General features: G+C 41.8%; 1 protein-coding gene across 1 annotated transcript in view; it reads right to left on the reverse strand.

Moving 5' to 3' along the window:
- The window catches only part of fgd (faciogenital dysplasia), an 81,917-nt gene extending 69,092 nt beyond the window's left edge, over window positions 1-12,825 (reverse strand). Inside the window, exon 1 of the mRNA XM_036139224.1 lies at window positions 12,475-12,825. Within this exon, the coding sequence (XP_035995117.1) occupies window positions 12,475-12,496 (22 nt within the window). The 5' untranslated portion in view covers window positions 12,497-12,825. The remainder of the gene's footprint in view (window positions 1-12,474) is intronic.
- Window positions 12,826-13,748: the final 923 nt, after the last annotated feature.

Here is a 13,748-nt window from a genome sequence, read left to right on the forward strand (position 1 = left end):
ATCTTATTAATCTGTAAAAAACCCTCAAACAACTTGAGCTTCTGACATGACATACAACAGGATAAACAGCCCGGAAAGTTAAATAAAAGATTCAACAAAGCCTCCCCACCAACATCATTACTGGCAGAGTAGGATTTGTTTAGTTGTGTGTATCTTATGCTGTAGTAGCTTTAGTAACAAACAACATAGTTAATTAACTCTGTACAATTGAAGCTTTGATCTTATCGGATGACAGAGATTTTTCTAGATACATTGTTACATTCCAACTTGTAATTTAAATATGATGAACTATGTGATGGAGCTGCATAAAATAATCTAAGACGGTAAAGCGAAAGAAGAAATTAATATATGGGGAATAATAATATATATATATATATATATATATATATATATATATATATATATATATATATATATATATATATAAATATATATATATATATATATATATATATATATAAAAAGAAAGAAAGAAAGAAAGAAAGAAAATTTTATGACACCTGTAAATAGTTCTAGTACAACAAATTACATTTGAGCCCACCTATGCACAATCTAAGTGTCATGTGATCCCCTGTCCGCATAAACACACTTTTCCTGAAAGGCCCCAGGGGCAGCACCATCACTAAGCAAGAGGCATCGCACCATGAAGACGAAGGAGCTTTCCTAACAAGTCAGGGATGAAAGAAGAGAAGTACAAGTCAGGGCAGGATTAGGAAAAATAACAAAATCTTTCACATTTGTCATGTTGGCCAGATGTGGGAAGCTCCTAGAGACCACTGAGCTATATAATACACTGGAGTGCTGATTTCGCCGAAAAACTGAAGTCATTGGCCGCCATCTTGCTACTCCCTACTCTCACAGAATCCCATAGGATTTGATTGCAACAACAAGCAGTTTTCTGGCTGTGTGAAAACGTTTCACAGGTAATTCTACAGTCAGTGGATGTACTAACACTATCAACTACTAGGAAATTATGTACTGAAATATTTTACATGTTATTCATATATGTATATATAAATATTTGTACATGTATATATGTATATATATGTATACATATATGTAAATATATGTTTTTGTATATTGTTATTTATATATTTATAAATGTTATATATGTATATTTAAATGAATAAAATTAAAAATATTTCAGCACATAACTTTCTCAGTACTTGATAGTTTTAGAACATAACATAAAAGTATATGGCATTTGACATCTTAAAAGTTTTAAGCCCCCCCTGAACATGAGAATATCCTCGTTATTTGATGCTGTAGCGCACATATTCACTAGTTACTGGAGGAAAATAGGGAGTACCAATATGGCGGCTGGTGGCTTCACAGCCACTCGTTCTAACAGTGGGCGATTAGCACTCCAGTGTATAATATAGCTCAGTGCTAGAGACTTATCCACAGCGACTTGCAGCTTTAACTGTTGGCTCTACAGAGTTGGCTACTGACTTTAGGGGTGGTGAAGAGTTATGCACACTGAACTTCCTGTTTGCCTCACAATAAAAATAATACTATTTCAAAGTTGTAGGCACGTTCTGTAAATGAAATGGCGCCAACCCTCAAACAATCCATTTGAATTTTTGTGAGGAAACAAAACCTGAAAAAGGTGAAGAGGGGTGAATACATTTGCAAGGCACTGTAATTAAGGAAACAAAGATGCTTCGCTAAAGCCACGTTGTGCTTTGGCCAACAATGTTAGCTGATAGGCTACATTTTATGTAGGGTGGAAATGATACAAGTGACTTGAATGACGACAAATACCCGCTGCAATAATAGAACTTCACCTTCTTGTTCGCAATTATGAAAAAGGGGTTGGAGGAATGACACGTTTTCATTTAAGCCCAACATGACTCATACTGCTTGTAGATTTAGGTTTAAAGTAATCTTTTCATTTTACCAGCACATTTTTTGTTTCTGAAAGTCATTAATAAAATATTTAGGAGTGGCCCAGAAAAAAGAAAATCTCCCTTTTATCCATGACATGTCACCCTGCTCTCCTTTGGCTCGGTATCACTCTCACTGTGCTTGCTTGCTTGCTCATGGACAGAATGCCTGAGCCATACCTGAAACTGATGCAACAAACCAGTTAAACAGGAGCGCCAATAATGTGTTTGTCACGGTTATAGTAGGAAAGAGAAACACATCAAAACAAACCAGTTCCTAATTCCATTCAGTCCACAGTCAATGCACCCAGTCAGTGCTTAAAGTCAACCTGCTGCGCTTCATTCTGCATCGTAGACTCATGTTGCGCCGGCAAAATATAGCAAACCCGCTGCTTTTATTAGACGCAGAAGGAGAGCTAAGCTGTTACAGTTTGAAGAGACAAAAGGGGGGGAAAAAAAAAATCTCTGTTCCAGAAAACATATGTGAACTGGTATACGGCACAGCAAGGTTGCAGGGTACACATGTGACCAGGTGAGGACTCCTTTTATGCAAAATACATGATAGAGAAGACCTGTCAGAAAAAAAAATACTCCATCGCCTCTAGGGGCTACTTTTCCACTCATAGAAACAAACTAAGAGCAGCGTTTTTAGAAAAAAAAACAACAGCAGGGCGCACGCATGACCACCATCAGGGAAATCAGAGTGACACCCGGGCCGACCCGGTAAAGCGCCTGAAGCTCCTCGATGTAGCTGGAACTGAGTCACGCTGTCTCATACAGATGTAACGAGATGAGACGGGTGGAGGGATGGATACAGAGGATGTGTTCTGATAACGCCCATCTCTTCTGCTGGTTGGGATTAGTCACCGAGCAGTTTTTTTACGTCAGTAGACACTGAAAGGAGTATCGCTACTTTTAATAAGAAGATTACCCTCAGCTCCCCACAGATTTCAGCGCGTGTATTTGAGGACGGTAAACAAAGGAAAGACATGTTTGCTGTTGTACGGTGGCTGCATTTATGTGAGAAGGGCGGAGGCTTTGTGGTTTCTGGGCTGAAAGGCGTAAAGCACATTTGCTCACATGAGCTGATTGAAAAAAACAAAAAAATGTTGACTGATTTTGTTTCACAAACAGCAAATTTAGTAAAAAAAAAATTAAATGAGGAGGCAAATCTTTTCAAAGTTTCATTCATTTTTTAAACCTCAGAAACTTCAAAGGATGATAAATGGTTTTTGCACAAGTGAGATGTCTGATGCACATTTTCCAGTTTTTATCACCTTGTTCCGTTTATTGTTTTATTCAACCTTAAGAATAGAGAGTTAAACACACAACAAAAATAATAAACTTTTTGACTTCAATGCAATCCAGAAAAAACAAACATTCACACGTTTAAAACCTTTCCACATTTTGCCCCAGTAAAACAGATAAACCTTAGAGTTTTATCCTTGCAATTTTGCATAACAAACCGGGACAAGGTAGTCCATAACTGTGAATGGATGGGGAAAAAAGAGACCAGGTTTGCCAAATTAAAAAGGAAAAAACTACTGTGACATACATTTGTATTCTGTCTCCTTTACTCTAACACCTCCAATTCAATCTAATTAGCAACCAGTCCACCAGTGTGTGCTTTAGTCACATTGTAGATAGAGCTGTTCTGTGAGGGTCTAAGAGATTCGTTAGGGAACAGTTGTGAATAAAGAAACAATTATTAACACTAGGACTCCCAGAATTCTGATACTACTAGAACTCCCACTGGCAGTCAATTTGACGGGTGACATTCTGACCAATGGAATGCGGGATTGGTGATGACGTCATCAACTGTAATGGTTCTAGTGGGCTTTATAAGCCCATTGTGGATATGTAGACCTAAAAATGAGGTCCAAAAAATATTTTTACCACGTCCAACAATTGTTCCTTAAATTATTTATAATATACGATTGTAAATGGTGCTGAAAATAACACTGTAAATAAAAAATGTTTGCAAGAAAAGTTTATAATTAAAATGTTGAATTATTTACATAAATTCGGAAAATGCAATGTGGCAATAATAGATTAGACTATAAATAAAACGAAATAAAATTACACACTATGGTACCAAAAAAAGTTACAAGAAATTACATCACTATTTACAATTGAAAACAATAAATGGTTCTAAACTGTAATGAACACATTAAAAATCTAAATATCTAATAAAACTACAAATGGAACTACACAAAACGATATATTTACAAGATTAGAAAACCGATCAAACACATTTTTTGCATGTCACAACGATATCCCCCATGCATTTCCCGCACACCACCTTTTTGCACTTGTGACAGGCATCATGTGAGCGGTTTTTTGTACAGTGTTGTAGCACCTAACACCGTTTTCTTTACCTAAATAAAGGCGGCTCCCTATCTGAGGAGGGTTCGCCGCACACCAGCGGGTCTTTGGTGCGCTAGCTAAAATGCTGGTTGCTAGGCAACATCCCGTTGTTTTTCAACCGCGGGAATAAAATAGAATGTAACTAACGGAGCCGTCAAAATGACGGTTGTGGGAGACAAAGGTAAAAGTAACGATATTTTTTATTTGGTTTTTTATTTTATTTAAAAAACAATATGGAAATAAAGGACATACAGATACAGGAAAAGTCAGCTAGCATGAATAATGTAAGACTCATGTAAAAAAAGTTATTACTCTTCAAAATCTGAAAGCAGTCAAAATGACTGCCTTGGGAGTTCTAGTGTTAAACAATCCCTAAAGCTTTTAACATCTCATGGAGCTCTGTTAAATCCAGTATCTGACAATGGAACCAGTGAAACTGCAAACCTGCCAAGATTTGACCGTCCATCTCTACCAGCAGACCAGACAAGGAGAGAGTTTGTCCGATAAACAGCTCATAGTAAATCTGGAGGAGCTGCAGAGATAGACACAGCTCAGTTACAAGAATGCGTTGACAGGACTACTATTAGCTGCACGTTCCAAAAATATGGCCTTTACATAAGAGAAGGAAGTCACTGTTAAAGAAAAACCACCCATAAGAAGTCACTTCAGCCGGTAAGCCACAAGCCATGTAGGTGGGGAGAAAAAAAACGGATCTGACAGATAGAGCCCTGAACAGATGAGACCAAAATTTAATTTATTGGCCAACATGGAAAACTCGATGTGAGGAAGAAAACCGGCAGTCACCCTGGCCTGAACACCGTCTCCACCGTGAAACGTGGCAGTGGCAACATTTGGTTGTGAAGGCGTTTTTATTTTTATTTTTTTTCAGCATTGACAGGGAATCTGGTCGGAGCTCACGGTAAATACATACAGGGCAATCCTGGAAGAAAACCTGGTGGAGGCTGTAAACGTCTTGAGACCGGGGTGGATGTTCACCTTCATGAACCATAAACATGTAGCCAGAACCATAATTCAAGTCAATAATTGGCCTAGTCAAAGTCCAGAACTGAATCAAACTGAAAATTAGTTTACAGACCTTCTCCATCGAATCTATTGGACTAGTTTGCACATAATTTCACTTTCTGACTTGCAGCTATCACTGCAGTAAAAGATAGAAAGTACTTACTCAATCCTGATTTCACTTTCAATTGTGTGCTTTTTTACTTTGTGTTGGTTAGATTTAAAATCCCAGTGAAACGCAGTGAAGTTTGTGGTTGTAACCCGGCAACATGTGAAAAAGCTCAAGGAGCAAAAACACTTTTGCAAGACTGTAAATCAGAAGAAACACAAAAAAAAAAACAATAGTCAACTATACTTCTATACCAAGAATTGATCATATTATTATTTCTTACTGAATAGGTTTCAACAAAACCTGAACCCAAATTTATTAAATCCATAAAGTTACACGTAGTTACACAGACGGAAAAGCTACTGATCTCATGTAAATAGGGGTTCGGGTTGTGGCTCTCTCAAACTCGCCACAATCAATATTTTTAAGACGCCTCGAATGTCCGCTTGCGTGTCCAAGGAGTTGAAACTCTCCAGAAACAGTTCAGCTCCAAGTGTGGTTCACTCTCACTAAAAGGAACAAGTTCTTACAAAAGCTGTTTTTTCCAGCTCTGTACATCTGCGAGGCATCTCCGGCTATCGTTGCCAGATATGGTCACTGAGCTCTGACTTTGTATATACAGTCCTGGCTCTCCAGTCTATAGCCTCAGCGTGCAGCATTACTGCAACCCTAGCTACAGCGAATTAGCAGCCGACGCAGACGTTTGCCTCGCTCTCTCGCCAATCAGCGGAAAACGTTTAGCGCGCTACATATCTGCCCGTGGAATGTGCGCACAGGCCTACCAAATCTCGTCTTTCGTGCGACCGTGCGTGGGGATCAGAGGCTGCTTATCAAACTGTAGATTTGCCTCAGATGTGGCCTATTTGCTTCCAGTCTTCAAAAGGCCAGAGCAGTTGTCCACATTTGCTTGTAGGACTGGGCCCAGAAGCACAAAATCTACTCTTTAGCCATTTTCAGATGTACTGAATTTGCTGTTACTGCTACTCTGCAAGATCCCACTGTTAAAAAAAAAACAGCTTACTGAAACTGCTATCACTCCCAGGAGACGTGTTAAACGTGTCCGCTTACTCTATGCATGCTAATCTACTCCCATAATAACCTCTGCTGCTAATTCAGAGGTAGATCGGCCTTCAATCAATTATAGACGCAGTGCATGTTTATATTTACCTCCTGAATATCCGCGCCAGGACAGAAGTACATTATCAGAGATAAGATAAAACTTGAAACAAAATCTAGATAGGGTTGAATTTCAAAGAATAATTAAAAAAAGAAACAGCACTTCTTCCAAAAAACCCAGCGTCCGGCAGAAGAGTGACGAGGCACAAAATGCGAGCTGCTTGAGTTTCAGTGTGATGTTCTCACAGTCAGCGCTGATTTTTCGGGCCGTGGCACCAGTTGGTGTTGGTTCGTTGTGTTTTATCAAGTCCAAAGTCAGAGCGGCTGTCTACCAGGACATTTTACAGCAGATCCCTCGGCTGACAGGGTTTATAGAGACACTGGCTTCATTTCATTTCGTTTCAGCTGGACTTGGCATGTCCCCACACTGCCAAACAAACCCAAACCTGTCTTAATCACCATCTTATCACTGTTCTTGACTGGCCCGGAGACTCACCCAGAAGATGAAAGTCACCAGACCCGACAACGCAGACGTCCCTAAAGCCGCTAAAGCAACCTGGGCTGCCGTAACAGCTCCGCAGAGCTGCAGGCCGATAAGGGATGCAGTGCGTCATGCAAAAAGGAGCCTAGATCAAATGTCGACTATATATGCTTTTCAGAAGGCCATCATCTGTATTAAAGTCTTTTTTTATTGGTCTGATGACATTTTTTTCATTTGCTGAGAAACTTAATTATGTTTTTTTTTTTATTAAAAGAAAAACATGCTTGAATTGTGCTATAGTATATTATAGACATGGTTTGCTTTTTAACAAAATCCAATGTATTCCTTGTGAAATGATGTTGAAGATGAGCTGATGCTCCGTCATGACCCAAACGATTGGTCCTCTGATGCCGTCTCCTAACCTGACTCCGCCAGATGTATTTCGTTCCGCCTAGCTTCACTCACATCCATCTGGGACATCGCCCATAGAAAGTGATTTCTCCAACCAATTTTATGGTCTGGCCAATCAGGACGCAGGGCTGGAGTTTCATAGATGTGACGTAGTGGAGACGCGACCATGACGTGAGACTGTTTTGATAGCAATGGCGGCTCGTCGAGGAAGCAAGCGTTAACATTGATGCTGCTATTTCTTCCGTGTTGTCCAATCTACCTAATATTGTTTCATTAAAAGAACATCAGAGAACGGCTCTGAAGGCTTTTGTTGGTGGAAACGATGTTTTCGCCCTTCTCCCAACCGCATTTGGCAAGTTTTGTTGTCCGGGGCGCGTCCACGGCAGACGCGGCCACGCGTCCCGGAGCGGTTAGCGGTTAGCGCAAACCATATTAGGAGGCCTTTAGTCCTCGACGCAGTCGGCCCGGGATCGACTCCGACCCGCGGCGCTTTGCCGCCTGTCTTCCCCCCTCTTCCTGTCAGCTCACTGTCAATAAAACTCGTGCCTCTAGAGCCGAGTTTTTTTTTCCTGCGTCGCTCTCATCAGCGTCACGGGTTAGCTTCGGTGTGAGTGGTTGAAATAGCACGTCGATAAAGATGACAGACAAGTGGCTTATCCAATCATATGCAAGGATTTTTAATAAGGCCCAGCCTTCAATAAAGGCAATTCCTATGGAGATGTCCCAGATGTATGTGAGTGAAGCTAGGCGGAACGAAATACATCTGGCGGAGTCAGGTTAGCCGACTCCACCAGTTCACAGGAACATATTCAGAAACCCTGGGTTTAGTTGTGGAGCTGAAGAGCAGTTTCCCACTGGCAGCAAGCACGACTTGTTTTGTTAACTTCTCTTCAACCCGATCTTTTAGATAACTCTGGGTATGTGAACCCTGTTCAAAAATCCAGGACTGAAACATGCGACATTGTGGTGCGGGTTAACGTTACGGTTACGGATTTGCTCTTGAATACTCTGTGACCCCTTTAACCTAAAAGTGATTGCTGGGTACTCCCTCCACGAGCTGCTCTAATCTGTTTCATTTATCATTACTGACACACAGACTTTACTATAAACAAGAAAAGATAGAGCACAGGACTGAAACCCTCCCCTTGTGCTCTGCTGGGGTTACTGTACATTTCACACCCAGACTTAATGCGCTACGTTGCACAGACAACATGCAACAGCTAAACTAAACAATGGTCTAAATTGCAAATAGTTGTGGGCAGATTTTTTATTTTTTTTGCCGTGCAGGAAATTTTCCTTCCCCATCCTGCCCTCAGACTCCCGTCGCAAAGAAGGAGATCCGCAAAACCCAGCCGGGCACTCGGAGGATTACATTAATGATAGGCAGGACATCCCCCGCTTGCTACTCGCGGACCACCGTCACCCTGCATTTATCAGGGAGACACCGACCCACCTCTGAGAGCAGGAATGAGAGTGAAGTCTGTCTGTAAAGTTTATGGAAACGAGTCAGAGGACTGCGGTGGACCTCAGACTGAGAGGCATGCTATCCATCCCACCACAGTTTATTTGTGATGTGGTCGGCTTTAATAGATTCTCCGATGATTCAACGCGAGCAGCCTGCAACCTCTACGACCCCCGCTATCGTAAATACAAAAATAAGCATCGGAGAGTGCCCTGACTGGGGCAGGGTTCCCACGTGGAAGGGAAGTTTAGGGGGAAAAAGAAGTAATGTATCTGATTGCAGCTGTGGGCCGGGGGATGAGGGAGGGAACTAAAGAAAGAGGGGGCAGAGATTGATCTGGGACAGTGTGGGAGAGGACGAGGGAACGGCAAAGAAAGAGGGGGAAAAAAAAGAAAAGCGTTGAGAGTGCATACGAGTGCGTGTGTGGGAGAGAAACGATACAGCGCTGAACTGCAGGAAAAAGAAAGTCAGCCAGGAGGACGGCAGATCGATTCCTCCCCTGAGCCTCACAACAAACAGACTCTCTTTCTCTCTGCATAGTTTACCTCGGCCGCTGCCTGATATCGTCCCATCAGCACTTCATCTCTATCGCTTTACCACGGCTGTACCCTCCTACCGCTTCTTTCTCTTAGGCAATTTTTTTCAAGTGCCAGTAAAGCAAAGAAATAAATAAATGAAAAAAGGGAAAGAACAATGAAAAAAGTCCTACAAGTTTTGGTTTCACAGTGGTTAGCTGACAGAAGCATTAAAGCTACTAGCTAGGCTTTCCTGTAAATTCACGCAAATTCCATTTAGATCTAGTTTTCATCCTTAGAACAACATGTCATGCTCGGTTTTGCTATTTGTTTTATTTTTTGTTGGAAATAATTAGGTGATCCAGATTTTCACTGACAAACAAAAGGCTTCCGCGTACATATCTCTGGTGAAGTCACATAAGGCAAGTGATCAGAGTTCATTTAAATATCTCAATTTGTATTTTTCTTTTGTTTTTTTTAACCCCCTTTTAATTTGCCTGTTTTAATCTGATCCCTCCTTCAAATATGTTTACTTGCGTTTTGTAAAGCCGCAACTCATCATTTGAGCTTTGTGTGAAAACGTTGAGGTGATTTCAGGAAAACTTGGTAACAATAAAATAGGTGCTGGTCATTTTTCCAAAAAAGTAAAAAAACAAAACAACTGGACTTGTTTTGTTTTTTACTTTTTTTGGAATGACCATAACCTGGATGACTGAGAATCTTCACCAGCATGTTGGTCATTTCACACATTTACAGTTTAGGTCCTTCTGAATCCAACTTTTCCAGGTCCTATTCATCAATTTGTACCCACTAGGAAGGCATTTTTTTGGATAATTCTTTAAGCACATGGGTACAAAATGGTTTGTTTATGGATGCAAAGCAGATGAAGGATGGGATTAAATGGCAAGACTTCAGTAAAAAAAAAAAAAGTTGAAGGGACAAAACTGACCTTGAGCACAACAAGAACACATGGAAGCAGTTTGGGAAGAGGACCAGTGCAGACTGGAATGGCCAGAAATTATCAAAGATCAGAACAAGTCAAAATAAAAACCATCTGGTCTGGTCTGGTCGATGTGTTGCATTAGGGTGGTTTTAAGGTCTCCAATGATGTTTTCTGCAGAACCGCTGGATCACAAGCTACTTCTGCTGAAAAAAAAAATTAATAAATCCGATCCTACCAGTTGCAGTACAGCCTCTGCCATCATTCCAGTCACCATCAGAACAAAGAAGGCAGAAAATAATCCTACAGCTCAGCAGCCGGAGCGAAAGAAGTGGTGCACACAGGCTACAGCATCACAACACCGGCAAATCACGGAACTATTTAAGGTCACTCAGGCACAGTACACCTTTTACTTATTTTACAAGGAAGGAATAAGCACAGGAACCAATAACATACAATCATTCAAATAGGAATATAAACAGATTCACACCAGCAAACGTTCTGAAGAAATAGAAGTTCTGTCAAATTCTGTCTGAATTTGCTTTACCTGACATTGCAACGCAAATGCATGCTGGAATCCATCAGAACCTGTCAAAATCTGTAAAAGGAGCTAGCTAATCTATCAGTATGACTGGATTGGATTGCTATGAATTGAATTTATGGCTCCTTTATGGATTATTGGAAAAATATGGGACAGGTTTGCCTTGTAAAGTACTGTGTTATGGTATTTGTGGTATGTTGGCACTCTCTTGGGATCAGCGCCCAACTTATTGTTTGTGCCATTCATTGAGAAAAAAAGAAAAGAAAAAACTTACTTACTTAGATTTTTTTTTCTGTATAAATTTCTTACTTTCTGAAATTCAGCAGTGGAAATCCAAACTCCATTACCCATCTATATTTTTATCCATCCATCATCTATACCAATCTATCCATGGAGGGTCATTGGGGCACCCAGGACAGGTCGCCAGACCACCACAGGACAAGACACACACACACACACACACACACACACACACACACACACACACACACACACACACACACACGGGCTATTTAGTGAGACTAATTAACCTAACATGGTTAGGTTCTGGACCGTGGGAGGAAGCCGGAGTACCCCGAGTGAACCCACGCCTGCACGTCGGAGAACATGCAAACTCCATGCAGAAAGATCCTAGGCTGGGATTTGAACCCAGGATCTTCATGCTGCAAGACAACCGTGCTACTTACTGTAGCATTGTGCAGGCCGTTGCATTTTTGGTTATTCAACCACAGAGATACCACACAAGGTACCAAAATACATCACTAGATAGCAGAAGCACAATGACGTTGGCACATGGAGGGGGGGGGGGGGTGTTGGTAGCAAGTAGATTATTTAGTTATTTGTGGGGGCAGAGATGCAAGTCAGGTTCTTGTGAAATCATCTGCCACCTAAAAATATGCCTGCACTCACTGCAAAGGGGAAACCACAGCGCACTCATCTCTAACTTATCTGCTCGTACAGCCCTGCAAAAGGGACACACACTCCGACACTTTCACAGACCTCCAGTCTTTCAATCGGTGCCTCACACTCACACTCACACACAAACACACACTCCAACTCCTCCACTTAAATCACATTCCTCACAGGGACACTGTTACAGCCACACGCGCGCACACAATAGGGAGGAGAGCGCAGGAGCCCCCGTGTTATCAGAAACTCTTGTTTACAGTTTGATTTCCGGTCACGGCTCACCGACTGACTTACTGCACATATAATGTTAAGAGTGTTTGTGCGTCTCGGAGAGAGGGGGGGGCTCAGTCAGACTGGAGACACTGAGGTCAGGGCCTTTTCTCTCAGGGTTTGGCACCGCTTTGCTCCTATTCTTGTCCTGTCTGTCTGTCCTGTCAGCCCGAGCTACCAAGACGCTCCAATATTAATGCTCCCTTCAGTTAAGTGTTTATAAGACCGCCAGGCGAGAAAAACAACTCTTTTTTTTTCCATATATATATATTCTCTAGCGAGATGCGGGCCTGCAGCTGCGCCGCTGACAGCTGGCAAAAGCATTTTGGAGATTCAAATCCTGTGCGCAATTCCTGCCGCGACCATTTGGAGACAACTCCATGAAAATAAAGTGGAAAGTGTTTTTTAATAACAGCAGACAGAGCGCCGGGAGGGAAGGTCACTCACCCGTCGCTGAAACCCCTTGCATTTTTTTGTTTTGTTTTGTTTCCAACAAAGTTTCTCTCAGGTCCTTCTCCCGTGCCGAAGCCGCGTCTTTCTTTCTCGGAGAAACTGGAAGCGGCAGCGGTGGCTCCAGCGTACCGCGGACTAACAAAACTCTGAGGAGCGCTCCTCTACTCCGGTTCGCCGACAAAAAAACTAACAGACACACCGACGGCTCTTCATTGCGTCCTGCTGAACACACACACACATACACAAAAAATGGAATCCGGGTCAGTTCTTGTGCATAATAAGAGCCGTGTATTCCTCCATGCAGCCCTTTCTCCTCCCTCTCCGGAGGCTGAGCTCTCTTCTCTCGGTGCCGCTGGAAAAATGAATTGCGCGTTCCCGACCGTCTGTGCGAAGCGCGAGCACGACAACCCCATTCATTTTTGTAGAATAGAGGCTTTGGATTATATAAAAAAAACTACTATAAGGTTAGGCTTTACCTTTTAACAATTCGCTGTATTTCAAAACCTATAAAACTAGGAAGAATCGAGTAGACTGCACAAATGGTGAATGCCACAGTGGCGAAACCAAGGGGGGCTTAGGGGGGTATTGACCCCGAAGCCCCGTACAGCCAATATATGTAACTATTTTATGCACGTATTAAGAGGGAAGGGCAAGCTTAAATGAAATGTAACATTTTATTTACATATTTATTTATTTTTAATGGAAATTGATCATCTATTGTGGTTAATATGATAATATGGTAATTTTCTTTTTGTCTGAGGATAACTGAGTTACATTACTTGGGATAGCAGCATAGTTCCTTGTAAGAAATGGTTTCATATCTGAGTTTTTTTACACAATTACGGTTTAATAATCTGTGTTTTTGTTCTATTTAATATTATTCTTTAGTATTTCCATCTTTTACTACTCCATAAGCTTTGTTCATACTTCTACAAAGCCAGTTTAGTTGTTAGCTTGGAAGAGCTAATTTCAATAGCTTCCATGCTAATGGGAGCGTACACGCTCAATTTAATAAGCTAATTTGATAGCTGGTAAGCTTGCGTTAGCTTCCATTAGCATGTTAAGCATGCCCCTCAACTTTTGACGGTTGTTGAGAGTGAGATTGTTGACGGGGGGGGGGGGGGGGGGGGGGGTTGCTGTCGGTAGATTGTTGACGGGGGGGGGGGGTGCTGTCGGTAGATTGTTGACGGGGGGGGGGGGGCTGCTGTCGGTAGATTGTTGACGGGGGGGGGGGGTTTGGGGGGGGTGCTGTTGGTCGATTGAAGACG

This window comes from Fundulus heteroclitus, chromosome 1 (assembly GCF_011125445.2).
Source record: "Fundulus heteroclitus isolate FHET01 chromosome 1, MU-UCD_Fhet_4.1, whole genome shotgun sequence".
NCBI classification, from domain to species: domain Eukaryota; kingdom Metazoa; phylum Chordata; class Actinopteri; order Cyprinodontiformes; family Fundulidae; genus Fundulus; species Fundulus heteroclitus.